General features: G+C 44.4%; 1 protein-coding gene across 6 annotated transcripts in view; it reads right to left on the reverse strand.

The window, feature by feature from the left end:
* XRN1 (5'-3' exoribonuclease 1) overlaps positions 1 to 27,806 on the reverse strand; it is an 82,480-nt gene that overhangs the window by 28,662 nt on the left and 26,012 nt on the right. For 4 of the 6 annotated variants that reach the window (XM_026649982.2, XM_026649981.2, XM_026649980.2 and 1 more), the window contains exons 10-22: positions 24,786 to 24,920; positions 23,376 to 23,445; positions 22,620 to 22,725; positions 21,972 to 22,061; positions 21,342 to 21,498; positions 20,693 to 20,812; positions 19,168 to 19,337; positions 17,291 to 17,411; positions 17,092 to 17,190; positions 15,870 to 15,973; positions 15,175 to 15,306; positions 1,702 to 1,864; positions 583 to 696 (exon numbers count right to left, since the gene is read on the reverse strand). In XM_026649982.2, coding sequence (XP_026505767.1) covers positions 583 to 696; positions 1,702 to 1,864; positions 15,175 to 15,306; positions 15,870 to 15,973; positions 17,092 to 17,190; positions 17,291 to 17,411; positions 19,168 to 19,337; positions 20,693 to 20,812; positions 21,342 to 21,498; positions 21,972 to 22,061; positions 22,620 to 22,725; positions 23,376 to 23,445; positions 24,786 to 24,920 — 1,581 coding nt within the window. Of the gene's footprint in view, positions 1 to 582; positions 697 to 1,701; positions 1,865 to 15,174; positions 15,307 to 15,869; positions 15,974 to 17,091; positions 17,191 to 17,290; positions 17,412 to 18,193; positions 18,277 to 19,167; positions 19,338 to 20,692; positions 20,813 to 21,341; positions 21,499 to 21,971; positions 22,062 to 22,619; positions 22,726 to 23,375; positions 23,446 to 24,785; positions 24,921 to 27,806 lie in introns of those variants that run through there. The other 2 variants (XM_026649985.1, XM_026649986.1) reach the window with 2 other exon arrangements.

Raw genomic sequence — 27,806 nt, forward strand, 5'->3', positions numbered from 1 at the left:
TTCACTGTATAGATTTTTATTATATATACGTATATGTGTGTGTTTGTCTGCCATATATGAGAGAGATGGTAGACAAATACTACCTCTCTCATTTAGAAAAAGAGGTCATTTAAAAACAGACTTGGCACCAGACTTTGGGGTCTATACTCTGTATAGATAAACTGGGCAGTTTATCTGTATAGACCATAGGTCAAGTGTGGGGATGGGCAAAAACACCTTAAAGCTCAACTTTGCCCTCCTCAGATCTTGGTGCAGCTTCTTTACAGGGCCAGTTCTATTGCACTTAGTTAGGACAGCTATCAGGCTGACTGCAAAGAGACCCAAAGGAACAAAACCATAGCTGATGATCATGATGTTGATGGGACATTCTCGTTATGCTCCTTTTTCCCTGTTACGTTAGCAACATGGTAGGGGAGAGGCAGGAGCTCACCCATGTCAACTAAGCCACCAAAGTAAAGCAACCTGGGTTGGTTAGACTGACTCCAGAGCTAGATTCTGCCACACAGCACCAGAGAATCTGGCCCTTGATATTTATAGGCTTGTAAGAAAAGAAATCTTGTAAGAAGAAATGTTTGAACTAACTTCTCCTGTGCAGCCATAGTAAGGAGTCCCCAGCATAAAGACTGTACTTCCAGGAGGAAACAGATCATCCAAGGTTTTGATGTTGGAGAAACGAGAGTCAAAAGCACTGATATCCTACATGAAATAAGAAGATAAAATCTATGGTGTTAAAATATCTATCAATCCCAATATGTTCTTTAAACAGGTCTGCTAAATAGATATTTATTACCAAATATCGAACAATCACTATAAAGTAAACTACAAACTATTTCCTTCATGCTAACCTCACTACCTAAAATATACATCAACTCAGTTTTTGAAAGTAATACTGTCAGTGAAATTACATAAAGCTACTGGGCTACATATGGTCCAAGATGACTACTGTATTTTATTCAAAATGTCCTCACAAAAGTTCGTGGCAATCAAACTAAAATATGCAGTAGGGTCACAACTTTTGTGACAAGAGCCTTCAGTCTAGCTCCCAACACTTTTGAAATGGGAGTTTAAATGAAAAAATATATACCATTTAATGTTGCTTTTGACAAAGTATATACTTTTTGGACTAGAAAGGCTGCACTATTACCATAAAATTAAGATGCTGATTAACTCTTTTGTTACCAGAGGGGTAGCCGTGTTAGTCTGAGTCTGTAAAAAGCAACAGAGGGTCCTGTGGCACCTTTAAGACTAACAGAAGTATAGGGAGCAAAATAACTCTTAACTATTAACAAAATAACTCTTTTGTTATTTGTCTGTTTTAAAGTATGCATTCTAATCCAGGGGTTCTCAAACTTCATTGCATCTCAACCCCCTTCTGACAACAAAAATTGCTAGACGACTCCAGGAGGGGGGGACCGAAGCCTGAGCTCCACCGCTCTTGGTGGGAGGGGGCAAAGTCGAATCCCAAGGGCTTCAGCCCCAGGCGTGGGGCATGTTACCTGAGGGGCCCCCTACACACACACTCAAGGCTCAAGCCCTTGGTCTTCGGCCCCGGACATTGGGGCTCAGGCTTCAGTCCTGGACCCCAGGAAGAGGAATGCCAGCCCTTGGCCACTTTGGGGTCCCGACCCACAGTTCTAATCCTTTCCTAATGGAAAGGAAAATTTTATAGAAGAAAAGATTAGGAGTATTTGGAATATTTACCTTGACAATAGTTTGGTAAACAAAAGGAAGAACTTGTTTTGACCACTGCTTCTCCAAATAAACTTCACCATTTGGATTTAGCTGATATCTACGACCAGTGAGTAACTGGGCATATACAACTACTGAGGTTTCATTTATAATTATTCCTTTTCTCCTCTGGTAGCTGAAGAAAAAAAAGGAAAACATTTATTTTGATTTAAATACATGGAACTTGCTAACACAAAAAGGAAGTTACTTTTACGGTGGCCTTAACCAATGTATTTAAATCCAAACAGAAATTATTCTTAAAATTATGAATATTTAAATAATTGTTTCCTGTTTTATAAGTAAGAACTATATACAGGTTTAACAACTCTGAGGCTAAAGTGTTATTCTAGATCCTATGTGAGTCATTCACTGTACTATCTGAACACCTAGAATTATTAGCCCCAAGATATGGGGATAAAATCAGAAAATTTCTTACCAATAATTTCCTTGCTGCTAGCAGCGTCCTCCCACAATTCTTGAAATTTGGGCTACTCTCCTCTCTTTGCAGCTCAGGGAGGTGAATCAGAGTTTTGGAGCCACATGGTCTTGCCACACCCCCTCATCTCCTGCTTGCTTCCAGATGAGTTATTCACAAATTGCAAAACTTGCTACCATCATTAACAAATATTCCAAAGATGACAAAAATAACTACATACATTAGGCCAGGGGTTCTCAAAAACTTCATTGCACTGTGACCCCCTTCTGACAACAAAAATTACTACACGACCCCAGGAGAGGGGACCGAAGCCCAGCAGTGCAAGTAGGCCAGTACACTCCGGTACGCCATACCAGCAAGCTATTTATAGCTGGTACGCCATACCAGAAAGACACAGCAGCAGCCCTGCTGGAGGAGAGGGCTGGGGGTTCCGCTCCTTTCCCCGCTGGGAGGGGAAGCGGGAAAAGGAGCAGAATGCCGGCAGCTCCTCCAGCGGCTGTACCGCTCCCAGCCCTGCCCCCCTCAGCCCTGTCCTCCGGCAGGGCTGCTGCTGCAGTACGAGGAAGGATGGAGACGCAGCTCCGTGCCTGGAAGGGCAGGGGGCGGGGCTGGGAGTTCTGCTCCTTTCCCCGCTGGGAGGGGCAGCAGCGCGGAAAGGAGCAGAAGCTGGCAGCTCCTCCGGTGGCTGTACCACCCCCCCCGCCCAAACCCTGCCCCGCGTGCAGCCGGAGGAGGACAGAGCCCAACCCCCCGCACGGCCCAGGTAACATGGGATGGATGTGAGGAGGGGACGGAGAGAGCGTGGGGGCTCTGGGGCTTGGGAGTCACATGGATGGTCACGTACCCCCTTAGCTAGTGCCCCCCCGTACCGGTAAGACATGGATTTTACTTGCACCACTGCCAAAGCCTGGTGGGAGGCGAAAGCCAAAGCCCAAGCCCCACCGCCCCAGGCGAAGAGGCCAAAGCCGAAGCCCCACCGCCCCAGGCGACGAGGCCAAAGCCCAAGGGCTTCAACCCCCAGACAGAGGGCCTGTAATCTGAGCCCCACTGCCCAGGGCTGAAGCCCTCAGGCTTCAGCCCCCGGCAGTGGGGCTCAGGCTTCAGCTCTGGCTCCAAGCCCCAGCAAGTCTAAGCCAGCCCTAGTGACCCCATTAAAATGGGGTTGCGACCCACTTTGGGGTCCCGACCCACAATTTGAGAATCGTTGCATTAGACCAAGGAAGACTATGATATGGTAATGATTCCACTTAATAACTGACCCTTGACTGGTGAGCCATCCAGGATGGGTAGAATTGTGGGAGACTCTGCTAGTGGAAAGGAAATTGTTGGTAAGAAATTTTCTGTTTTGCAGCCCAGCATCTCCCACAATTCTTGACGTCTGAGAAGCAGCAAGCAGATGTACGGAGGCAATAGAAAAGGTCAGAAAAAGGAAAAACCGTATCTCTTCCCATCTATAATATTTACTCAAAGGGCAAAATCATTTCCAGGCAACTGCCTACAGCACCTTCCTGCCAAAGGACGCCGCTGCAGAAGACAGGAAGTCCCCCTTCTAGTGATTGATAAAGGAGGCAGCATTTGACCAGGTGGCTGCCTTACAAATTTCTGCTGTGGGTGCATTAGCTTTCTGTCCACAAGTTTGCCAGGGATTGCATAAAGCGTGCCCTGACCCGTTCTGGAACTAGAATCCCTGATACCTAGTATGCTTCCACAATGCATAATCTAATCCACCTAGCAACAGAATACATGGCATCTCTGAGACCTTGGTGTTTCGGATAGAAGGATACAAACAGGGCCCCTGAGCTCCTTGTGACTTTGAACATTTGAGGTAAATTTTCAGAGCCCTTCTGACATCTAAGGTGTGCCATCCTCTCCTCAGTGGGATGTTGTGGCTTTGGAAAGAATGAAGGGAGAACCACTCTTGAGAAGCATGGAAAGAAGAGTTCACGTTTGGGATAAATGATTCCAGAGTTCTGAGCACCATCTTGTACTCAAGAATCATGGAGTAAAGTTCCTGCATAGAGAGCGCCAACAGCTCCAACATTTGTTTGGTCGACATGATGGTAACAGAAAGCAAGTTCTAATGGATAAAGAAAATGCTGACACTGATGTCAGTGGTTCAAAGGGAAGGTTTGTCAGGGCTCTCAACGTAAGTGGCCCACTTGGGAAAATGAGGTCTAATAGCCAGCTTGGCTAACTGGACTGCCGTAAGGAATCTGGCTACCTAGAGGTTCTCTGCCAGAGAACCTACAGATTCTGCAAACATCATGCTACTAAGGGCAGACACCTGATGCACAATGGTGATGGATTGAAGACCTTTGTCAAAGCCTTCTTGGAGAAAATCCAAGATAGCCAGAATTCGTGGATTTCTTAGATTTTCTTCGTGTTCCTGGCACCAGCTGCAAACTTGGTCCAGATAAAGGAGTATACTTTCAATACTCTTCTAGAAGTAAGAAGCGTTCTGATAACTTTGGAGAACAACCCAGTGAGACCAGCGCTTCCCTTTCAATAGCCAGACTGTTAGATGCAGCCAGTTCAGGTCGAGATAAAATACAGGACCTTGTGAGGAAGTGCCCCATCTCTTCATAACCTGTATTGGTGAGCCCAATTTCAGCTTTATCAGGTCCAAAAACTGAGTCTCCTCAGCCAATGTGGGGTTACAAATATTACTGTTGCCTATTCCTGATTTATTTTCTGGACTGCCTTCCCTAGTAACGGGAAGGGTGGAAATGCATAAAGGAGGCCTTGTGACCGTCTACATGATAAGGCATCTGTCCCCATGGATCTAGTGTCCACTTTCCTGGTGAAATACTTTGATCTCTTTGTGGGTATGTGATTTGCAAATATGTCAGTTGAAGACAGGCCGAATTATTTGATGATTAACTCTAAGACCCCACATTGGTGAGGAGACCCAGTTTTATGACCTGATAAAGCTGAAATTGGGCTCATCATTACAGGTTCCGAAGAGATAGAACCTCTCCTCACAAGGTCCTGTGCTTCATCCAGACCTGAACTGGTTTCATCTAACAGCCTGGCTATTGAGAGGGAAGCACTGGTATCACTGGGTCTGTTCTCCAAAGTTATCAGAACGCTTCTTACTTCTAGAAGAGTATTGAAAATAAACGCCTCTATCTGGACCAAATTTTGCAGCTGGTGCCAGAAACACAAATCAAATCCAAGAAATGCAGGAATTCTGGCCATGTTGGATTCAGGCACCACTCAGAGTTGTTCACTTTGTGCCTGCTAAGCAAGTCCATCATCTGGTTCAGGTCTCCCTTTATGTGAACTTCCCCGAGGGAGAGGAGAGACTGCCCTGCCCACTGCATGATTTGCATTGCTTCAGCATGTAGCGCTGGGCTTCTTATTCTCCCTTGGTTGTTCACATACGCAACCATGGTTGTGTTATCTGACTGAATCAGAATCTGGTTCCCCTTTAGGCCAGACTGGAAGCTTCATACCACCAGCTTGACTGCTCTTAGTTAGGAAGTTTATGATGTGGGTTCTTTCTCCAGGTTCCAGACACCTTCAGCTTTTTGGGATCTCAGGCATGCCCCCCAGCCAGTCCTCCACCAGGCTGACACTGGTTGTGAGGATCGGGGAATCAGGAAGGCATAGAATCATAGAATATCAGGGTTAGAAGGGACCTCAGGAGGTCATCTAGTCCAACTCCCTGCTCAAAGCAGGACCAATCCTCAGACAGATTTTTACCCCAGTTCCCTCAATGGCCCCCCTCAAGGATTGAACTCACAACCCTGGGTTTAGCAGGCCAATGCTCAAACCACTGAGCTATCCCTCCCCATGCATATGGGCATGTCCTTGCAGACATTGCCCTGGGCAGACCACTATTTTAAAGAGTTGATTACCAGCACTGGAAATATCACTTGTTCTTGCATGCATTCTGGGAAGTAGTCCCATACTTTTAAGATGCAGCCTTAAAGGTGCCTGATGTGTGACTGTGCCCATGGAATGATCCCTATGCACAATACTAGGAGGCCTACTGTTGAAGGCTCAAGTGCAGTTCCAAAACAATGAGAGGAGATCTTGAATCTTCTGGAACCTCTAGAGATAGACATATTCTTGCTAACGAGTTGTCTATGTCCACTCCCAAGTGAGTTATTTGGGTGGATGGAATCAAGGCGCTTTTCTCAATGCTGATAATAAAGCCATGTGCTTGCAAGAGATTCAAGGTCAGGGACGTAGCTCTGTGTGCTGTTGCTTAAGGTGGAGCTCTGATGAATATGTCATGCAGGAAGGATCCCCTGTGACCCGTGTCTGGGTATGATTACCACCAACTTCTTTGTGAAGACTGGAAAGAAGGAGAGAGGGGGCCTGAGGACAAGCTGAATGGCAGCATTCGATATTGATGCTGCTTCCTGCTATAGGGAAACCTTAGGAACCTGCGATGGCACAGTCTGATTGGGATTTGGAGGTATGCATCCACCAGATTCACTGAAGTCAGAAAATCCCCGTGGGACAGGGATAACACCATAGAGATTAGGATTTCCATCCAGAACTTCATTCTCTTCATCCACTTGTTGAGCCTTTTGAGATGTAGAATGGCTCAGATTCCCCTTGTATGCTTCTGAACAATAAAGAAGTTGGAGTAGAACATTGAGAATCTTTCTTCTGAGGGAACACTCTATTACTCCCACATCCGGGAGGTGAAATATCTCATTCTGGATTAGACCATGCTTTTCGAGATGGCAGACTGAATGAAAAACAGATGGGGTAAACCCCATAACTTGAGGAAGTATCCCTGACTCTCAGTCTTCCTGACCCACTGGTTCCATGGTTGAAGGAAATGGGAAATCCTGTCTCCTAGTTTCAACTCTGGGCAGAGACCTATGCGGTCTTTGTCATAAAGAGGCTTTGGGAGTGGCAGGGCTCAGGGCTTTTCTCCCAAGCCATAGTTCCTCTGGAGAACCTGCTCTCTCGTCACTGATACTTCTGCCAGGATGAAGGCTGAAACAAATGCCTTTGTCAGAAGGCCAGTCTATAGTCTCTCAAAGGCATCGTGTGGCCTCAGAAGAGACTGTTTAGATTTTGAGGCACTGTCCACCACCACCTTATCTAGCTTCTCTCCAAAAAGCAGGCCGCCCATGAATTCAGCAGAGCACAGCACCTGCTTCAACTAGCTATCCACCTTCCAGGGACAAAGCCATAGATGGTGCTTGGTCACGGGGCTGGAGGCCATGGCTTTGGCTGATAATCCCATCATGTCCTTTGAGGCATCAGCAATGAATGCTGTTGCCGGGGAAACTTTCTTTAAAATAGAGCTGAAGTCAAGGTCATCTATTCTTGAGGGCTCTGAGATCTTCTAGCCAGGAGGGAGATGCTTTGCAACATAAGTAGCTGCTAGGGACACCTTGAGAGAGGCTGAGGAGGCCTCAGTCTATTTTTGAGAGGGGCCTCCATTTTTCTATCTGTGGGGTCCTTAGGATAGAACTCCTCTTCTGAAGGGATAACCATATTGTTAGCCAGGGATGCTACAGCACTGTTAACCTTTGATATCTCAGTAATTGAGACTTCTGATTCCTGGATCCAATAGAACTAAAGATCATTTCTGTTAATGTGCTTGCCTGTGTCTGGCTTACCCCATTCATCCCTGATTACTTCCTTGGAGGAGGAGTGTAGGGGAATCACTGCATCAGGTGAAGATTTCAAGGGGAAAAATTTCCTTAGCGGCTTACTTTTGGTATTTTGTTCAGGTTGAATCTGAATAGTGGAGACAACAACCATGTTGCACAGGGTCTCAAATTTCTCAGAGGGAAAAAATCCTTTGCTGAGTCTTTCCCTGGTCCTGACTGGAATCAGAGCCTGACAATTTACCATCCTCTAGTGGAGGAGGGGAAGGAGGAAGAGTAATCAGAGGACTCATAACTCCGAGATCCTTTAAGCTTTTTCTTCATCCTTTTCACTTTCTTTGCCCTCCCCCACTTTTTTTAAAAGTGTTTTTAGCTCACTTAGAGAGCATATGAGCTCCATCGCAGGTTTGATAGGCCTTTTGCAGCTAGATTGCTGAGGGCCTGAAGTCCTCTTGTGATATTTCTTTTTGAGTCCTCCTGGATTCCATCCCCTCCCAGAAGGGAGAGGGGGAATGCTTCCAGGGCCCTCCTTGTGGGAAAACTGGGAAGGGAAGTCTGCCTCCTCTGGTCTTCAAGGGCTCCTTGGAACTTAACTCTTGAGTAATCTGACTTGGATCCTCCTTAAACACTCTCTCAACTCTTCCCATAGACTCCAGGTCCATTTTTCCCACTGTGACAAAGCTCCGAGCCTGTACTGGTGGGTCCCGTGCTTCCAGGCGGATTCAGTGGCCTCAGAAGCTCGCTAAGGCCCTCAATGTGACCTCCCTTTCTCAGTATAGCGGCAAAGGTCACAGCTTATTGAGCTACTTTCATCATAGGCCAGTATGGGAGGTGGGAAGGTGGAATACCCACCGTCTCTGTTGCTCCTTAGAGCTCAGTAGGTGCAGTTCAGCCTCCTGCCTGGACCAAAGTCTGCTTCCCCTCTCAAGGGGATCTCTGTAGAGCAGGGGGGAGAAGGAGGGAACCCGGGCCCGCCCTCTACTCCGGGTTCCGGCCCAGGAACCGTAATGGTAGCAGCTATTGGCGGCTTTCCAGTCACCACTGACACCTCTTTGATTCCCTGGGCCACTTCCCCATGGTCCCCTTTTCCCCAGCTTCACCCTTACCTCAGGATTCAGCAATGCTTCTCCTCCAGCTCCTTTCACCTGGCCCCACTTGAGAGAACTGGAAAGGAGAACTTTTAAGCAGTATGAGTGGGACCTTAATTGGTTCCAGCTATCTCCATTACCCTAACGGCCTTCACTGGTTAATTGGCGTCAGGTGTCTTGATTGGCCTGGAGTAGCCTTTGTTTGGCTATCCAGGGAACAAAGACTTGCTCATTCTGAGGCTGATACACCTGCCTTCCACTACTCTCTTATATCCTTCTGGTCTGAGTCCGTCACACCATATTAGAGTCTCATCTGCTCTGGTGGGCAGGGGATCCTACATGACTGTCCCACTCATAGCTCTGGAACCTAACAGAGATAGGCCTGGTCTACACTAGGAGTTTATGTCAAATTTAGCGCCGTTACATCGAATTAAGTATGCACCCGTCCACACCACGAAGCTATTTAGTTCGACATTGAGGTCTCTTAAATTCGACTTCTGTACTCCTCCCCAACGAGGGGAGTAGTGCTAAATTCGACATGGCCATGTCGAATTAGGCTAGGTGTGGATGGAAATCGACGGTAATAGCTCCGGGAGCTATCCCACAGTGCACCACTCTGTGGACGCTCTGGACAGCAGTCCGAGCTCGGATGCTCTGACCAGCCACACAGGAAAAGCCCCGGGAAAATTTGAATTCCTTTTCCTGTCTGGGCAGTTTGAATCTCATTTCCTGTTTGGACATCGTGGCGAGCTCAGCAGCACTGGCAACGATGCAGAGCTCTCCAGCAGAGATGGCCATGCAATCTCAGAATAGAAAGAGGGCCCCAGCATGGACTGATCGGGAAGTCTTGGATCTGATCGCTGTGTGGGGCGATGAGTCCGTGCTTTCTGAGCTGCGATCGAAAAGATGGAATGCAAAGATCTACGAGAAGATCTCTAAAGCCATGGCAGAGAGAGGATACAGCCGGGATGCAACGCAGTGCCGCGTGAAAATCAAGGAGCTGAGACAAGGCTACCAGAAGACCAAAGAGACAAACGGACGCTCCGGATCCCAGCCCCAGACATCCCGTTTCTACGAGGCACTGCATTCCATCCTAGGTGTGGCCGCCACCACTACCCCACCACTGACCGTGGACTCTGAGGATGGGATATTGTCGACGGCCGCTTCCTCGGACATGTTAGCGGACGGGGAAGATGAGGAAGGAGATGAGGAGGACGAGGCAGTCGACAGCGCTTACAACGCTGATTTCCCCGACAGCCAGGATCTCATCACCCCCCTTACAGAGATCCCCTACCAACCGTCCCCAGCCGTTAACCCGGACACAGAATCAGGGGAAGGATCAGTCAGTAAGTGTTAATCATGTAAACATTTATTTGTAACAGAACAGGAATATTAACAATAATAACAATGGGTTTTTCATGGTTAGTTTGCCCTAGGCGCTTAACGTTTCAGTCCTTGGCAGTGCAACTATTAAAAAAAAATCTAACAATGTCCGGGTTAGCATGATTGGTTTGCCCTAGGCGCTCTACTGTTTAGTCCCTGCCAATGCAGCTACAGTAAAATCCAGTCTATATGTCCGGGGATAGAGCTGAAATCCTCCATGGACATCTCCACGAAGCTCTCCTGGAGATAATTGGAAAGCCTTTGCATCAGGTTCCTGGGGAGAGCGGCCTTATTGGGTCCTCCGTAGTAGGAAACATTTCCGCGCCAGGAGACAAGCAAGTACTCCGGGATCATTGCCCTGCAGAGCATGGCGGCATACGGCCCTGGTCTTTGCAGGCTTTCCCGAAGCATCCTTTCTTTTTCCGTCTCTGAAATCCTCATCAGAGTGATGTCGCTCATGGTGACCTGCTTTGAATTAGGTAGGGGAATGTTAGTATTGGGACTGCTTGCCTGTTCCTTTACAGAACTGTAACCGGCGGTTTACAGCCACGCGGTGGAGGCGGGAGAGGGGCAGCATACAGGGATCTTTCCCTGGGACAGCCGCGAGGGGGTGGGACAGGGGCAGAGTTCATGCTTGCCGGATTGCTGGCAGCAGGGACTGGCATTGCTTTCAACGTAAAGGAGGCCAGTGCTATTATTAAAGTTTTAAGCAGCCACAAGTCTATGGCTTACCATGTCGGCCTGCTACACAAATTCCGGTGTCCTGCCCCGCTTCTCTGATCTGCACTGCAAGACCCCAGGCACTGAATGCGAAGGCCGAAAATTCGACCTTGTCCTGAGTGCGCATGTGATAGGTGCTGTGCATGGTCTAGTTCACAGAGAAAGACTATGTTCTTTGTTCACCCAAAAATTTATCTTTCTGAGGAATTCACTCCCTTTTTCCCATCCCACAGCTGCGACTGTCTCCCGACCCAGCCTGGCATCACACTCCCAGAGGCTAGCGCAGATGAGGCGTAGGAAGAAGAGGACACGGGAGGACATGTTCTCGGAACTTATGGGCTGCTCCCGAGCCCAGGCAGCCCAGCAGACCCAGTGGAGGGAGAACTTGTCCCAAATGCACCGATCGGACATGGAACGGGAGGAGAGGTGGCGGCAGGAAGACCAGCAGGCGACTCAAACGCTGCTTGGACTAATGAGGGAGCAAACGGACACGCTCCGGCGCCTTGTGGATGTTCTGCAGGACCGGAGGCAGGAGGACAGAGCCCCGCTGCAGTATATCTGTAACCGCCCTCCCCCGCCACCAAGTCCCATACCCCCCTCACCCAAAGTCCAAAGAAGGAGGGGCAGCAGAGTCCGTGAAAACTCTCACTCCACCCCTGCAGACTGCTCAAGCACCAGAAGGCTCTCATTCCCCAAAATTTGAAAAGTCCTTTCCTTCCCGCCTCACCCAAGCCCCCGTCCAAGTTTCATTCCCCAGTTTCATGTGCAGTTGCTAATAAAAAATATGTTTCTGTTAATTACTGTTTCCATCATGTTCTTTTAGAGGAGAGTCTGTGTGAAGGGGGGGACGGGGGTTGGTAATTGGACAGGACAGTCACCTTTACCAGGGTACAGAGGCGGGGGCAGGTTCAGTAGCAGGGCACACACACAGTGCAGTCACTAGTTACCCTGGTCAGTCTGGGAGGTGGTTTTCATGTTCTGTGGGGGGTGGGGGAGGCTCTGTGACTTTGTGGCGGGGGAGGGCAGTTAGAGATCTTATGCAGCAGTCCTTATCCTGGATCGCAGAGCCACGCAGCAGGGGATCTGTAACCGTCCTCCCCCTGCCAGAAAGTCACATAGCCCCCACAGACAGAGTTTAGAAGCGTCCTTTGCATCAGTACACTACACCCGCTCCCCACCACAGTCTGCATCCCAGGTTCAACACTTTACCGAGAAAACAGTAATAAAGAAAACGGTGTTCATTAACAAAATTCAAGTGATTTTATTTTTAAACGTGTGTTGGAAGGGGGGGAACGGGGTATGTAACTGGAGAGGATAGTGAATATTTACTTGGTAAAGAAACGGGGGCAGGTTCAGCTTCTCTGTACACAAACTTAATAGTCACAGGTTACCCTGCTCACTCAGGAACCTAGCTTTCAAAGCCTCCTGGATGCACAGCGCGTCCCGCTGGGCTCTTCTAATCGCCCGGCTGTCTGGCTGGGCGTAATCAGCAGCCAGGCTATTTGCCTCAACCTCCCACCCCGCCATAAAGGTCTCCCCCTTGCTCTCACAGAGATTGTGGAGCACACAGCAAGCTGCAATAACAATGGGAATATTGGTTTCGCTGAGATCACAGCGAGTCAGTAAGGTTCTCCATCTCCCCTTGAGACGGCCAAAAGCACACTCCACCACCATTCTGCACTTGCTCAGCCGGTAGTTGAAAAGTTCTTTTTCAGTGTCCAGGGCGCCAGTATAGGGCTTCATGAGCCAGGGCATTAGCGGGTAGGCTGGGTCCCCGAGGATGACTATAGGCATCTCCACATCCCCAAGAGTTATTTTGTGGTCCAGGAAGTAAATACCTTCCTGCAGCCGTCTAAACAGACCAGAGGTCCTGAAAACACGAGCGTCATGAACCTTGCCCGGCCATCCGACGTTGATGTTTGTAAAACGTCCCCTATGGTCCACCAGTGCTTGCAGCACCATTGAAAAGTAGCCCTTTCGGTTAATGTACTGGCTGGCCTGGTGGTCCGGCCCCAGGATAGGGATGTGAGTTCCATCTATAGCCCCACCGCAGTTTGGGAATCCCATCGCGGCGAAGCCATCTATGATGACCTGCGCGTTTCCCAGGGTCACTACTTTTGAGAGCAGTAGCTCAACGATTGCGTTGGCTACTTGCATGACAACAACCCCCACAGTAGATTTGCCCACGCCAAAGTGGTTCGCGACTGACCGGTAGCTGTCTGGCGTTGCAAGCTTCCAGAGGGCTATGGCCACTCGCTTCTGGACACTCAGGGCTGCTCGCATCTGGGTGTCATTGCGCTTCAGGGCAGGGGACAGCAACTCACAAAGTTCCAGGAAAGTCCCCTTCCGCATGCGAAAGTTTCGCAGCCACTGGGATTCATCCCAGACCTGCAGCACTATGTGGTCCCACCAGTCCATGCTTGTTTCCCGGGCCCAGAATCACCGTTCCACAACATCAACATGACCCATTGCCAACATGATGTCCTCGGCGCGGGGTACCGTGCTTTGTGACAGGTCTGTGCCACTCTCAGACTTCAGGTCCTCGCCGCACTGCCGTAGCCTCCTCGCCCGATTTCTCAGCATCTGCCTCTGGGAAAGGTGGATGATAAGGTGCGAGGTGTTCACAACGGCATACTGCAGCGATGGTCGCAGCGGGCTCCATGCTCGCAGTGCTGTGGCGTCCGCGCTGTCACTGACCAGAAAAGTGCGCGAACTGATTTCCCGCCGGCGCTTTCAGGGAGGGAGGGCGGGAGTGACGGTCGGATGACGACAGTTACCCAAAAGCACCCTCGACACATTTTTTTACCCAGAAGGCATTGGCGGCTCAACCCAGAATTCCAATGGGCAGCGGGGACTGCGGGAACTATGGGATAGCTGCCCACAGTGCACCGCTTCCAATGTCGACGCTTGCCCCGTTAGTGTGGACTCACAATGTCGAATTACTGTCCTTAGTGTGGACACACACGTTCGACTTTGTAATATCGATTCCACATATTCGATTTAAGTAAAATCGAACTACTCTCGTAGTGTAGACATACCCTTAGTAACGGAAGGCTGGGTGCAGACTGGGCACAAAACAGTATCTGCCAACCTGGGAGGGCAGTCTCACAGATGGAGCACTGTTTGGATTTCATTCAGTGCTTTTTAGGCTGCTCTTCCATACCTGCATGTGCACACAAGCCAGCAGGGAGGCATTGCAGCTGAGGCTCTGGGGGATTCCAACATCCAGCTAAAAAACTGGCCCAGGGCAGAGGAGAGGGTGGAAGGGCTGCTCACCACTACACCAAATTTTGAACAGAAACCCCTGGGGCAGATGTAAAGGTTGAAAAAACTGCCATCTACACAGAGGCAAAGAAACTGGAAGCAAGCAGGAACTGAGGGGGTGTGGCCAGATCATGCGGTTCCAAAATTCTGCTCCACCTCCATGAACTTCAAAGAGAGTAGAGCAGTCCAGACATCAAGAACTGTGGGAGGCACTGGGCTCCAGAAAAAATGGAAAAATTTAAGTTACGACACCAAAGATGTCAATGTTATTGATCCACCCTGCATGTCAGTATACAATTAATCCTCTTGCTGCTGCATGGGCACCTGAACCCCACACAGTTGAAAGACCTGTCCAACAGTCCTCCTAGGGACACCTACTGTGCTCCAAAGATCTTCAGAGTGGGATGGGGATCACCAAACCCACTTCCCTCTCCAATCTTTACAGCAAATATGCAGTAGGATTCAGTAACTTCTACAGGGGGTTCTGCTGCTGTGGATTCATTCAAATTGCACTGCATGCCGGATTCCCTCATATGCAGAGAATGCATGCATTTCTGAAAGCCTTGGGAAGCCCCAGAGTGCAATGAAGATGGAATGAAGCCAGAGTGGTGGAACCTCTGGAAGGATCACTGAATGTTGCTGCAACTACAGGAAGAGAAGTGGGTGTTTCAACTCTTCCTTCAAACAAATAATGGAGGGGATCGGTCAGGAGAATTATTAGTCAACACTGCTAATAAAAAACAGTTCAGTTTACAAAGTTAGATGCCATTATGGGAGAAGTAATTATTAAGTGACTGTGTTTAATGTTTCACCCCAAATTCTTATCTTTCAACACCCTCATTCACTAGCTTGCCATCTTTTATTATCATGTATGCAACAGCCCTAGTCTTCTAACTAAATCCATAATGAAGCAACAAAAAGTAGCTGAGCTTTAAACAGTAAAATTACAAAATTTAATTTTCTAACTACTTACTGTTCTGAAATCCCCTGAACTTCTTTCAACCAGATGTTCTGTTCTTTCTCTCCAACATATGCCACTTTAGTTGGTGGCACAGTGTTTCCCAGGTAAAGCTTCTGTGTTCCATGTGGCTCTTCCAAGTAAAACCTTAAAGATATTATAAGTGTATAATTAATTTCAACAGATAGATCTGCACTTTACTAATTATTAATGCACTTATTTTAGTTAGAAAATATATTTGCTCTTTTTCAAGTATTGGAAGACTTATAGGATGGTTTCCAGTCCCCATCAACCCACTTAACAGGCCAGATTCCCCCATACTTGTGAAAAACCTGCATGGGGTGTGCAGAGAGGAAAACTCTGCCAAGAGATTCCCCTGGCAGTTTCCCTCAAATTATTCTGTCCAGGTTTCTGTGAGAGAGAGCCTCTCCCATTAGAATAAGCATGGAGTTTGTCCCACAGATCTTGAGGGAAACAATGGAGATCTGTGCCTCCATAGAACTATCCAAGCCCCAAGAACCATGTTAAACAGAGCTTCCTCTTCTAGCTGCTGCCCTGAGATGCTGTCTCCTTTTAAATAAGTAATTTAATCTAAGTGCACTCTGAATCACTGCTTTTAAAAAATAGTTTGACTATTGTGTAGCCTTTGGAACATTTGGGAAAGTAAATGAGTAACACAGGCAGACAACTTTCCATGCAATTGTTCTTACTTAGTTTCTCCATCTGACACTGAAATAACTCTGGCTTCTTCAAGGTGTGGCCAGTTAACAAAAACAGACTTCCCAAGCACCAAACTGGCTACATTTTCTACAGACTGAAAAACAAAAGTTACTCTACTTCAGTTATTCTATCAAACAAATAAAATTACTGCAATATGTGTCTATAAAACACGAAATTAACATGAAAGCATTATTGACTATAATAAAAAATTCTAATTTGAAAGTGATATCAGTTTATCAGTGATACACAATGAAAAGCCTTAAGAGCTTTTAACACATTCACTTTGGATTGTGATACTTATTGTATACTTACGGAAGCCCACCATCCTCCCCAAGCTTCACAGCCTGAGCCGCTACATCTACACAGCTATTTTTAGCGCAGTAGTGCAAGCCCCACGAGCCCAAGTCTGTGACCCAGGCTAGGAGGTTCACTTTCATGAGCTGTGTAGATACCCTTCCAGTTAGCATTAGAGAGAGTAACTTCCAATATTTTAAAATGGGGACAAAATCCAAATCCTCCAACAGATTCCCACTAACCAAGGACATTTAATCACCCTAATTTCTCCTCCCCCACCCTACCCTTTATCATTTAATCTCTTTCACTATTGACTACAGTGCCTTTTATTAAAGTTTTTTTCTTTGAGCTTATATAGGTAACCATCTCCAAATGTACAGTGAAACCTGTCATGAGACTACTTGAAAAACTAGTAGAAATGAGAAGGCAATATGACCTAAAGGTCTGAGCCTGGGACTGAGACACAAGAACTCCAGGAGTTCTAATTCCAGCTTCTCTAGTGATTTGTTCTCTGGCCTTGGGCATGTAACAGCCTCTGTCTGCCTCACAGTTTCTCCCTCTGTACAAATGCAAGGGAAACTTATTTACCTCATACGTTGTTTTGCAAAAATTAGAGTGTAACACATTTATGCAAAGCTCCATGTGTAAGCCAAGCATTACTGCTTGCCTAACAGGGACTGAACAAAATTATACCAAATATCTTGGTAACAATTTAAATTGGTTACTTAACACATGGGGTTGCCTATGAGAGGTGGTCCCTCGGGCAGGTTTCACTGTACGTATTTTTCTCCTTTGATTTTCTCCTATGATAACACAACACAGAAGGTGATATAAATAACCTAACCTTAACTTCTCGTTGGGCATATTTAACTAATATAGTGCATAATTAAGACTATCATTAGAAAGAGAGATACTTACCGGCTCTTTTGAATCCTTGTCACATATGATTTCTAACAGCATATTCTCACCATGGCTGCTCTGCTGGAATACTTGTACCCCACTTTTTTTAAGACAGAACTAGGTGAGAGAAAGACAGCACACAAAACCTATGTCAAATCTTTCCCTAATAATTTGTGAAATAGTTGGGGTGAAATGCCAAAGTATAGTAATCATTTACCTTATGTGCAATATGTTTTAGAGTAGGAAACCCACAAAAATACAATGCGCTCGTGTTAACTTTAGTTATCTTATTGTGGGTTATTTCTACATGCCAGGCATCCAAAGATATTGTTTTATACCTAGAAAATAAAAATATTAATAAAAACAATGTATTTACTAAAACAACTTCAACAAAGAATATCATGATATCAAGGAAAAGTTAGTTCTCAACATGTGTACTGGAGAAAACTACTTTCAAACTCTTCCTAAAAAAATCTCTCTTTAAACATGATCTCATGTCCTTCATGGATAATTAAAGCCAGTAAAGAGATGTTAATAATCATAATAAAAAAATGGACTTCTTTGTTGAGCTATCTGTCAGTCATGCTTAAACAAGCAGTGGTTAGGGCCATGCTCAAGAAACCATTTTTGGACATTAACAACCTCAGTAATTGCCATCATCTCTGACTTTTCTAAAAGGTGATCAAGAAGTGATGATGAGTTAATTCGAGCAATTTCTTTGAATCTTATCAAGTTGGGATTGTATTTGACTATGACTGGAACAAAGACGGTTATCCATGGATTATCTACTTCTAACAATAGACAAGGGTATGGAATTCATGCTGATTTTATTAGATCTATTAATAGCTCTTAATTTAATTAACCGTGATGCATGAACAACAAGCCTGCAGAATCTTGTACTAGTCCTTCAATGGGTGTGCGCACACACTGAGGTCCCATAAAGTATTGTTGGGCAACTAAAAGCCTCCCTATAGGCCCTCACTTGTGGAGTCCAATCTTGTTATCCCACCTTTTCAATGAGTATGTAAAGGTGCTAGGAGAGTGAGACTCAGTTCTGTGTCATTGATATACTCAACTGTGTTGACTGCTCATCAACCAGAGAGGTTACTGGCTCATTTCTTTCTCTGTGCACGACCAAAATAGGGATATGGATGAAAGGCAGCTTGCCATGACTCAGTTCAGATAAAACTGAAGTAGTGTCTGCTGGCCAGAGGAAGAAATAGGAGCAATAGGTGTAAACAGTATATACATACTGTACAGAGAGTGTAAGACTTGCCTTTTAACCAAATATTTTACAGACTCAAAGTCTTATTAGAGTCATCGTTATTGCAAAATTCTAAGATAGTAAAGGTGGCACACGGTACCTTTCATCATCTAAGGATCTTCATTCCTCTCTAATTGGAACCTTACAATAATACTCCCTTGGCTTCACTACCTCCAAACTAGACTATTGAAAATATTTTTCTTAGGGCTATCCTTGAAGATCACCTAGAAGCTCCTGTTCATAAGTACAGCTGTCTGCTTCCTGAGTGAGGCAAATAAATCACTTAACACCTGAGCTCAACCCTCTGCACTGTTTGAGCACAATTCAAAATGCTAGTGATAATCTTTAGCACTCTAGTGCTTTAGAACTGGCCTGCTGAGGAACCGCCTCTACCCAGGTATTTACATCATTCTCTTCACAGTCCTCACCCTATACCTCACTGTCACACTTGAGATTCTCTGGGACGCTCTTGAGGTCATATCCTGGGTCTTACCTCCATAAGACCGGTAGCAAGGCTCTCAGAGCATCCCACCTTGGGAATCTGCTTCCCTTAGTGCCTTGAGAGTCACCAAACTTGCAGACCATTGCGTAAGGCATGTGGTTTAGTGTCTGGTTAATTTGTTTTGCAAAATGTGGCTGCTCTGGCTTTTAGCAACTATGACTATTATCATTCATCGTGGGCAGCACAATTAAGTGTCTGTTTTTACTGTTTCTGTACCAATTGTTAGATGCTGTGACTAAAATCCTAGGAAAAAATATCAAAATTCTAAAAACAGGTTATCCAAATATTTTTTGGTTGATCCACTATAGAATAATTACTACCGAATTACCTGGTGTGGCATCTTTGTATAGCAGGGAACTTCTCTGGCCATGGTGACAGGTATTTGAACTCTGTGTCTTTGTCATACCAGTACATTAGGCACTCACTGTGAGTATTCCTTCGCTTCTCATCTTCCAATAGGCACTTGTTGCAAGATTCCATGGCTTGCAGCAATCGTTTCTAAATTAAAAATTCCACTGGTAGTTAATTTTTTTATTAAATTAAATATTTTAAAACTCGTGGTCAAAGTGAGATGAGCCATCAAAAATATTTCAAAGGAAAAAAAGTATAATCTTCCTGACTCAAGCTTCCCACTCTACTTAAAAACTGCATCTGCTATTCAAGTCAATCATCCCAGCTTTCTCACTTCAAGAATTTATCTCCAAGGCAGGTGGATATCTGCACTTTGCTGGCCAACATAACTAGCAGATAAGTGCTTCCTGCTTTTTATCCTGCTCCCATCTAGAACAAAATAAAATGATTAACTTGGAATCTGTCTGGGGCATGAAAACTGGACACAAATTTGCCATAATGTAAAATTCACTTCATCCTCTTCCAGTTTAAATTTAACATACACAACAAAATCCGAACAGATTCTGCTGGACAATGCCAGGTAACAGGCTGTGAACCTCACAGAAATTGTGTAATGACTACTGTAGATGAAGATACTCATATGTATAATCATTATATTCCCCTAGGTCTTCCATATAATAGTCCCCATGTGAACAGTCATTTGCTCCCCATATCTCAGAAACTCATCAAGGCCCCTAATCGTGCTCTGAGAACCATGCAAAGCCCTCCAGTTCTCAGTGCAGGACCTGAGCCTTCATGACTCTACTCGGCTTCTTTCTCTACTTATTATTTTCCTTTCTGGGTATTCCTGTTATGATGATGATAATTTCTTTCATTCTTTGACCGGCTCAATCTTAATTTCATACAAACTGATATACTGTCAATTGTTACCTTGTATGCAAAAAAAAAAAAAAAAAAAAAAAAAAAAAAAAAAACTTTGATTATTTTATTTCTTTTACCTTTGCTTTAAAAATAATGACAAATACTTTGAACCAAATTGAAATTTTAAATGTTTCCCGTTAAAAAGTCTTCTGCCTATTACTGTTTGTTCATATCAAGTGATTTTTCTTCTATATAGACTTTGTCCAAGCTGCTTTTTTTGTACATTGTTGTATTTATGAAAAAATAAGGAGTCTATGGAAAAAAAAATTTCGAACTAAAACAAGCCACATACTTACAATGCCAACAATCAGAGAAAGCCAATTTTTCAAGTTTAAATTACTACTCCTTCCAAAGCGAAGGTTGCTTGTAGAAATGTAACTACCAGTATTCTGAATTAAAAACATTATATTTTAAACTTTAAGGTTAACTGTGAATTTCCAGGCAACACATTTACATTTTTCAATGTCCTAATAATCATATGCCAAGTTAAAACTTATTTATTTACAATCTTAACTGTAACTTATGCAAGAGTTTGTCTGGGTTTGGTTACACATTTTTTTTCATGAGTTGAAAGCACTCACCTCATCAATAAATGGGATTAATACTACTGCTTCCCATTCTTGCTGTTTTCCATTTAAGTCTGTTTTAAAGTCTGGAGGATAGTATTCTATGATTGGAGAATCTTCGCTAGTCATCAAATGCTAGAAAATCAGAAAGCAATACAACAGGGGAATTCAGTCTGGCTATATTTTCATAGACAATTTAAGATTCAGTCTAGGATGACAAAACAGGTGAGGCATGATGTTAAATCAAAGTAAAGGCTAAACTGGAATGAACTCATAGTTTAACTGCCTCATTCAGAAATTACATAGTGCATCCAAAGATTGTATTAGAATAATTTAGTAAATGTTATGCTTTAAAATCATATAATTACAATCTAAATGTCAAGCTCAGTTTGACAACAGGAACAGAAAAGATAGCAGAAGAAAGTTTCTTATTTAAAAAAATAATAGGTAAACCGGACTCCCGCATTAACGCGAGGTTTTGGATCCATGCGTGATCCCGTGTTAACGCGGGGACCACGTTACCATGGATTCCAATGATGGTAAGTAAATTTGGGATCCATGCGTGGTCCTGCGCTATAACCGAATTTGCACTATATGGACGCGCGTTCTAGCGAGGGTTCACAGTATATGATAAAACTGGTAAAAATCAAATTATAAAGCCTACCTCGTAGCATTTAGGTAGCAGATCTTTGCTAGCTGCTGGAAGTACTGCTAGAAGCTGTTCAAATGGCATGAAAGGTTTTCCTAACTCAAACTGGATTTTGAGTTTACTGATTTTGCGAATGTCTGATAGGTAAGGTGCATAATGATAAGGGTAATACCTACAGAAGAAAAAAAGGTAATTTGAGTTAATTTCAGTACTGCAACATATACAGTACAGAGGCAAACATACATTAAATCAGGGATTGACAACCTTGCAGAAGTGGTGTGCCGAGTCTTCATTTATTCACTCTAATTTAAGGTTTCGTGTGCCAGTAATACATTTTAACGTTTTTAGAAGGTCTCTTTCTACAAGTCTGTAATATATAGCCAAACTATTGTTGTATGTAAAGTAAATAAGGTTTTTAAAATATTTAAGAAGCTTCATTTAAAATTAAATTAAAATGCAGAGCCCCCCGGACCGGTGGCCAGGACCTGGGCAGTGTGAGTGCCACTGAAAATCAGCTCGCGTGCCGCCTTCGGCACACGTGCCATAGGTTGCCTACCCCTGCATTAAATGGTGTCAATATATTACTCAAAGTTCACTTGATCCCAACACAACTCAGGATCTCTCATCTGACATTCATCCTCTTACCAGCTCCATGACTGAACCCCATGGTAGTAATAGTGCAAAATCCACTGTATTGCCTGGACATAACATTCAGCCTGATCAGCCAGGAAGTCACTTAAAAGAGAAAGAAATGTTACGTATTGATTTTTTTCCTTGTTTATTTACTTTTTCTAATATATGATTCAAGGGAAAGCTTCTTGAACAATTAGCAACTACACGGTCTTCTGGGCCCCTTTTGGAGTCATATCAATGGATCTTCCTTCTGGCACAGGAGAGCTTATCATGGCAAACTTCTCAGTTGACTAATACCTCTGGCTGATACAAAAAGAAGTGTCATGGCTATAGCTTAACACCAAGAACTCCTTTCCTGAGGACTGGATATGCTGCCTTAGATTCCAGATACTGAGGGTATGTCAACATACAATTAGACACCTGCAGCTGACCCATGCAAGCTGACTTGGGCTCGCAGGGCTTGGGCTAAGAGGCTGTTTAACTGAGGTTTAGGAGTCCGGGCTTGGGCTGGAACCCGGACTCTAGGACTCTGCAGGTGGGGGTGGGGGGGTCCCAGAGCTGGTCCAGCCAGTCACAGATCTTTAATTGCAGTGTAGACATATCTTAAGAGACTTGTCTTCTGTATTTTAAAAAGTGAAAGCAAGCTCAGTATAGACTTACTCTGAAACTACTTCCACACCCATCTTAGTCATATAATACGTTCTCTTGTATTGCCTGAACTCAGTCTCAAACAGGTCTTCATCTTCTTGTTCGTCTTCCAATGCATCTGAAATGAAGCCAATAAAGAGACTGGATTAACATTCATTTCTTAGCCAAAAGCTTTCAGACTGTTCAGTGTTGACATTGTTACTGTAGTTTTATTCCTGAATTCACAGTTGAAGAGAAATATTCCTTTCTGTACAGGAAGAGAATGAACAATAAAACATGTATCATTCAGTCCAAAACCTTACTGGATTAAGAGTCTGCAAATGGTCAAAGGTTGTAAAAGTTATACAATTTGCCACTATGTGCTCTGTGACCAAAAAAACTTATGGGAGCAGGCTAAATGCTGTCAGAAAATAATAATCTGCACACTTATAATTTGAACCAAAATATGGCAAAGATTTAATAGTGACTTCTAATATCACTAAAAATTCATTGTTTTTATAAACTGACCAATATATTTCAATTTATAAATGAAAAAAATTACATATCCTATGCTTTGGACTAGTTTTAAAACACAAACGCACAAGCAAAAAAGTAAATCCATTATTTTTGTCCTCACCCACATAGGTTACTAGGAAAAAATATATTGCTGTTATTTTTTTAAGTTGTATTTGTTTGCACTTCCTTACCAATTCACAATTGGTTTCCCAAATATTTGTACAGATCATCAGAGTTCTGCTGTATGTATTCTGCATAATACTTTGCACTTACTTTTAGAAGAAGTCATAATTCCATCCTCAGTTTTCTCTAGAGCAGCCAAACACATGGAGTTTTCCTGAACCTATTAAAATTATGAATTCACAGTTGAGATAAACAAAACAAGAAATACATGGCAATATGTAGGTAACATAACACATTACCATTTAATGTGCAACTTAAAAACTAAGATGCTGAAGTAATTTTTTACTTTTTAAAACAAACACCAAAAGAGTTGCACTTGTTTTGCCCTATAACTGTTTTTCAAAAATGCTTTATATATACATACATACACACACACACACTTTTTTTTTAAAGGAACTATGAGGAAAAAAACCTTTTAAATATTGTTTAATATCTATGTCTGATTAAAAAGCCTCTAAAAAAGGGGGGCAGATGGAATTTATTTGATCACATTGGCCAATTATTGTCTTCATTTGGGTGCTACATTTTTCTTCACTTATAGTAGGTGCCCGTGACATCATCAGCCCCTAATCTAGCCACTTTTCCACAGTAGCCATGAAATTAGCCTTCTGAGCAGCTGTCACTGACATTTTATGGATCAATCAAAAAGGTTATCTACTACTGTACAGCTACCCTCCACACCTATGACAGATGAGAAAGTATTCAAGAGTACAGCTAGTCATATTAAAACATATGCATTTTAAAGCATATGGCTTACTCTTACAAAACTGAAACAGTACTAGTGAGTGGCAGAGTTAAGTACACTGACGGAGTTGATCACAGCTGAGTTTCATGCTGCTGCTGCTACTACTGTCAGTACCACTGGAAAAATGCCACTGTGCAGAAATAAGAGTGGTCCACTTCTGCTGCTGAAGGCATATAGTAGGGGCAGACAGAATGGAAAATAGGAGTTGTGAGGATGGGGACATAGACAAAAATAGAGGAAAGAGTTAGTGCAAGAGAAAGAAGGTAATACCTTTTAAGTGACTTTAAAACAACATTGCCATTTTGATGTAAAATCTAAGATATCAGCTCTGATGGAGCAAGCTATTTACTTAATCAGCATCAAACATCTGACTGACACACCCATCTTCTGAGCTGCCAAGACTAACTTTCACAGTATGACTTCTCCCTCTGAATTATGTTCAATAGCAGCTGATGGAAAGACACACTGATTTCTATCTTTTATTTTTTTTAAAAAGTATGTGCTTAATTTGAGAAAAATGGCAATGGAAAGTGCGTATGAATGTATAAGTATGTATAAGACAGATATATCGCTCAACAAATATTAAATTTTTCCATCATTTCTGATTTCTAAAAAGCCAGAAGTAAAAAATATAAAATACCACAACATTTAACAGTTTGAGATTTTAAAAATAATTTAACAGATCTTTACTCATATGTTTTGACAAATAGCTGAGTATTTCTACATTTTCAGAGCTGTACATTTAAAATACCAACCTTCTGTTTCTTTTGCTTATGGCTTCTTGCTTCTTCTGCTGCGATACCAGCTGCCTCATTGAGGTATTTATTGCCTACTTTGCTTTCAAACCATTTTAGGTCTACAAAGACTTCGCTGAAATGTTCACGATCAAACTGTGTACAGAGATTAAAGTAAATTTAGAAAAATTATTTTAAAGGCAATGTACACTATTGCTGAATGAACACTGTAGCATATGAAACAGAAAATGCAAGCCATTTTTGTCATCTGTAAGAGCTGCATTAGATTACATAAAATGTTATCTGCACATGAATGTTTAACCCATGAGCAGAGGCAATCTAACATGAACCACCTCTTATTATAGAGGCAGAAAATGTATATTGAAAACCTACTTTTTCTTTTTCTTGTAACCTGAAACAGTTTAAAGAAATTAGATGATTTTTGAATTATATTATCCATCCTACAATATCACAGAATCACAGAACTGGAAGGGACCTCAAGAGGTCTTCTAGTCCAGTCCCCGGTACTCAAGGCAGCACTAAGTATTACCTAGACCAGTGGTCTCCAACCTTTTTACGCCCAAGATCACTTTTTGAATTTAAGGGCAACCCAGGATCTACCCCGCCCCTTCCCCAAAGCCCCGCCCCACTCACTCCACGCCCCCCTCCATCACTCACTCTCCCCCACCCTCATTCACTGGGCTGGGGTAGGGGTTTGGGAGGGGGTGCGGGCTTTGGACTGGAGCCGAGGGGTTTGCAGTGTGGGAGGGAGCTCTGGGCTGAGTCTGGGGCAGGGCGTTGGGGTGCAGGAGGGGATGAGGGGTGCAAGCTCTGGGAGTTTGGGTGCAGGAGGGGGCTCCGAACTGGGGCAGAGTGTTGGGGTGCAGAAGGAGGTATGGGGTGCTGGCTCTAGGAGGGGGGTCAGGGCTGGGGCAGAGGGTACGGGGTGCTGGCTCTAGGAGGGGATCAGGGCTGGGGCTTGGGATGCAGGAGCGGGGCTCAGGGTGCAGGAGGGTGTATGGGGTGCTGGCTCCAGGAGGGGGCTCAGGGCTCGGGTGCAGCCTCCCGCCAGGCAGCACTTACCTCCGGCAGCTCCCGGTTGGTGGTGTAGCGTGGCTGCCGCTAAGGCAGGCTCCCTGCCTACCCCAGCCCCATACCGCTCCCGGAAGGGGCCAACGCACTCCTGCAGCCCTTGGAGGAATGGGGGGCGGGATGGCACGTGGCTCCGCCCGCTGCCCCTCCCTGCAAGCACCATCCCCGCACCTCCCATTGGCCACAGTTCTCCATTCCCGGCAATGGGAACTGCAGGGGCGGTGCTTGCATGCAGGAGCAGCGAGCGGAGGGAGACACCCCCCGGGGCTGGGCTGGCCGCTTCCGGTGTGGCGTGGAGCAGGCAGGGTGCCTGTCTTAGCGGCAGCTCCGCTGTGCCGCCGGAGATCTCAATCGACTGGGAGATACTTTAGGATCGACTAGTCAATCGCGATCGACTGGCTGGTGACCACTGATCTAGACCATCCCTGTCTAATCTGCTTTTAAAAATCTCCAATGATGTAGATTCCACAACCTCCCTAAGCAATTTATTCCAGTGCTTAACCACCCTGACAGTTAGGAAGTTTTTCCTAATTTCTAACCTAAACTGACTTTGCTGAAATTTAACCCCGTTGCTTCTTGTCCTAGCCTCAGGAGTTAAAGAGAACAATTTTTCTCCCTCCTCCTTGTAACAACCTTTTATGTACTTGAAAACTGTTATGTTCTCCCTCAGTCTTCTCTTCTCCGGACTACACAACCCTATTTCAATCTCACCTCATAGATCATGTTTTCTAGACCTTTAATTTTTTTTTCTCTTCTCTGGATTTTCTTTAATTTGTCCACATCTTTCCTGAAATGTGGAGCCTAAAACTGGACACACTACTCCAGTTGAGGCCTAATTAGTGTGGAAAGCAACAAAGTGTGGAGTAGAACATAATGATGTAAAATACTAAATAGTTAAACAGTTAAAACATTAGCCTTACTGGTTAACTGACTCTAACCATTAGCCCCCAGCCCCAGGCCAGTTGCGTGGGCCTGCCAGCCTCAGCCATGCAGGGCCGGCCGGAGCAGCCCCAGCTGCAGAGCCCTCAGCCCCTCTCCCTTTAATCAGTTAACCGTTTAAATGACATAATTTTAATAGTTTAAATGGTTAACTTTTTAAACGAATATTTACATCTCTAGCAGAGCAGAATTACTTCTTGTGTCCTGCTTACAACACTCCTGCGACAACATCCCAGAATTATGTTTGCTTTTTTTAACAACAGTTTTCCACCGTTGACTCATATTTAGCTTGTGATCCACTGTGACCCCCAGATCCCTTGCTGCAGTACTCCTTCCTAGGCAGTCATTTCCCATTTTGTAACTGATTGCTCCTTCCTAAGTGGAGTACTTTGTATTTGTCCTTATTGAATTTCATCCTATTTATTTTAGATCATTTCTCCAGTTTGTCCAGATCATTTTGAATTTTAATCCTATCCTCCAAAGCACTTGCAACCCCTCCCAGCTTGGTATTGTCCACAAACTTTATAAGTATACTCTCTATGCTATTATCTAAATCACTGATGAAGATATTGAATGGAACCAGACACAGGACCAATCCGTGCAGGACCCCACTCGATATGCCCTTATGCCCTATCGGTATGAACCAATGATAGCTCTGGGAATGTTTTTTCAACCAGTTATGCACCAACCTTATAGTAGCTCCATTTAGGTTGTATTTCCCTAGTTTGTTTATGAGAAGGTCATGCAAGACAGTATCAAAAGCCTTACTAAAGTCAAGATATACTACATGTACCACTTCCCTCCTATCCACAAGGCTTGTTACCCTGTCAAAGAAAGCTCTTAGGTTGGTTTGACACAATTTGTTTTTGACAAATCCATGCTATTATTTATCACCTTATTATTTTCTAGGTGTCTGCTAACTGATTGCTTAATTATTTGCTCCATAATCTTTCCGAGTGCTGAAGTTAAGATGATTGGTCTGTAATTCCCCAGGATGTCCTTATTCCCCTT

Source organism: Terrapene carolina, unplaced genomic scaffold, assembly GCF_002925995.2.
Source record: "Terrapene carolina triunguis isolate 2854851 unplaced genomic scaffold, T_m_triunguis-2.0 Scaffold88, whole genome shotgun sequence".
Classification (NCBI taxonomy): domain Eukaryota; kingdom Metazoa; phylum Chordata; order Testudines; family Emydidae; genus Terrapene; species Terrapene triunguis.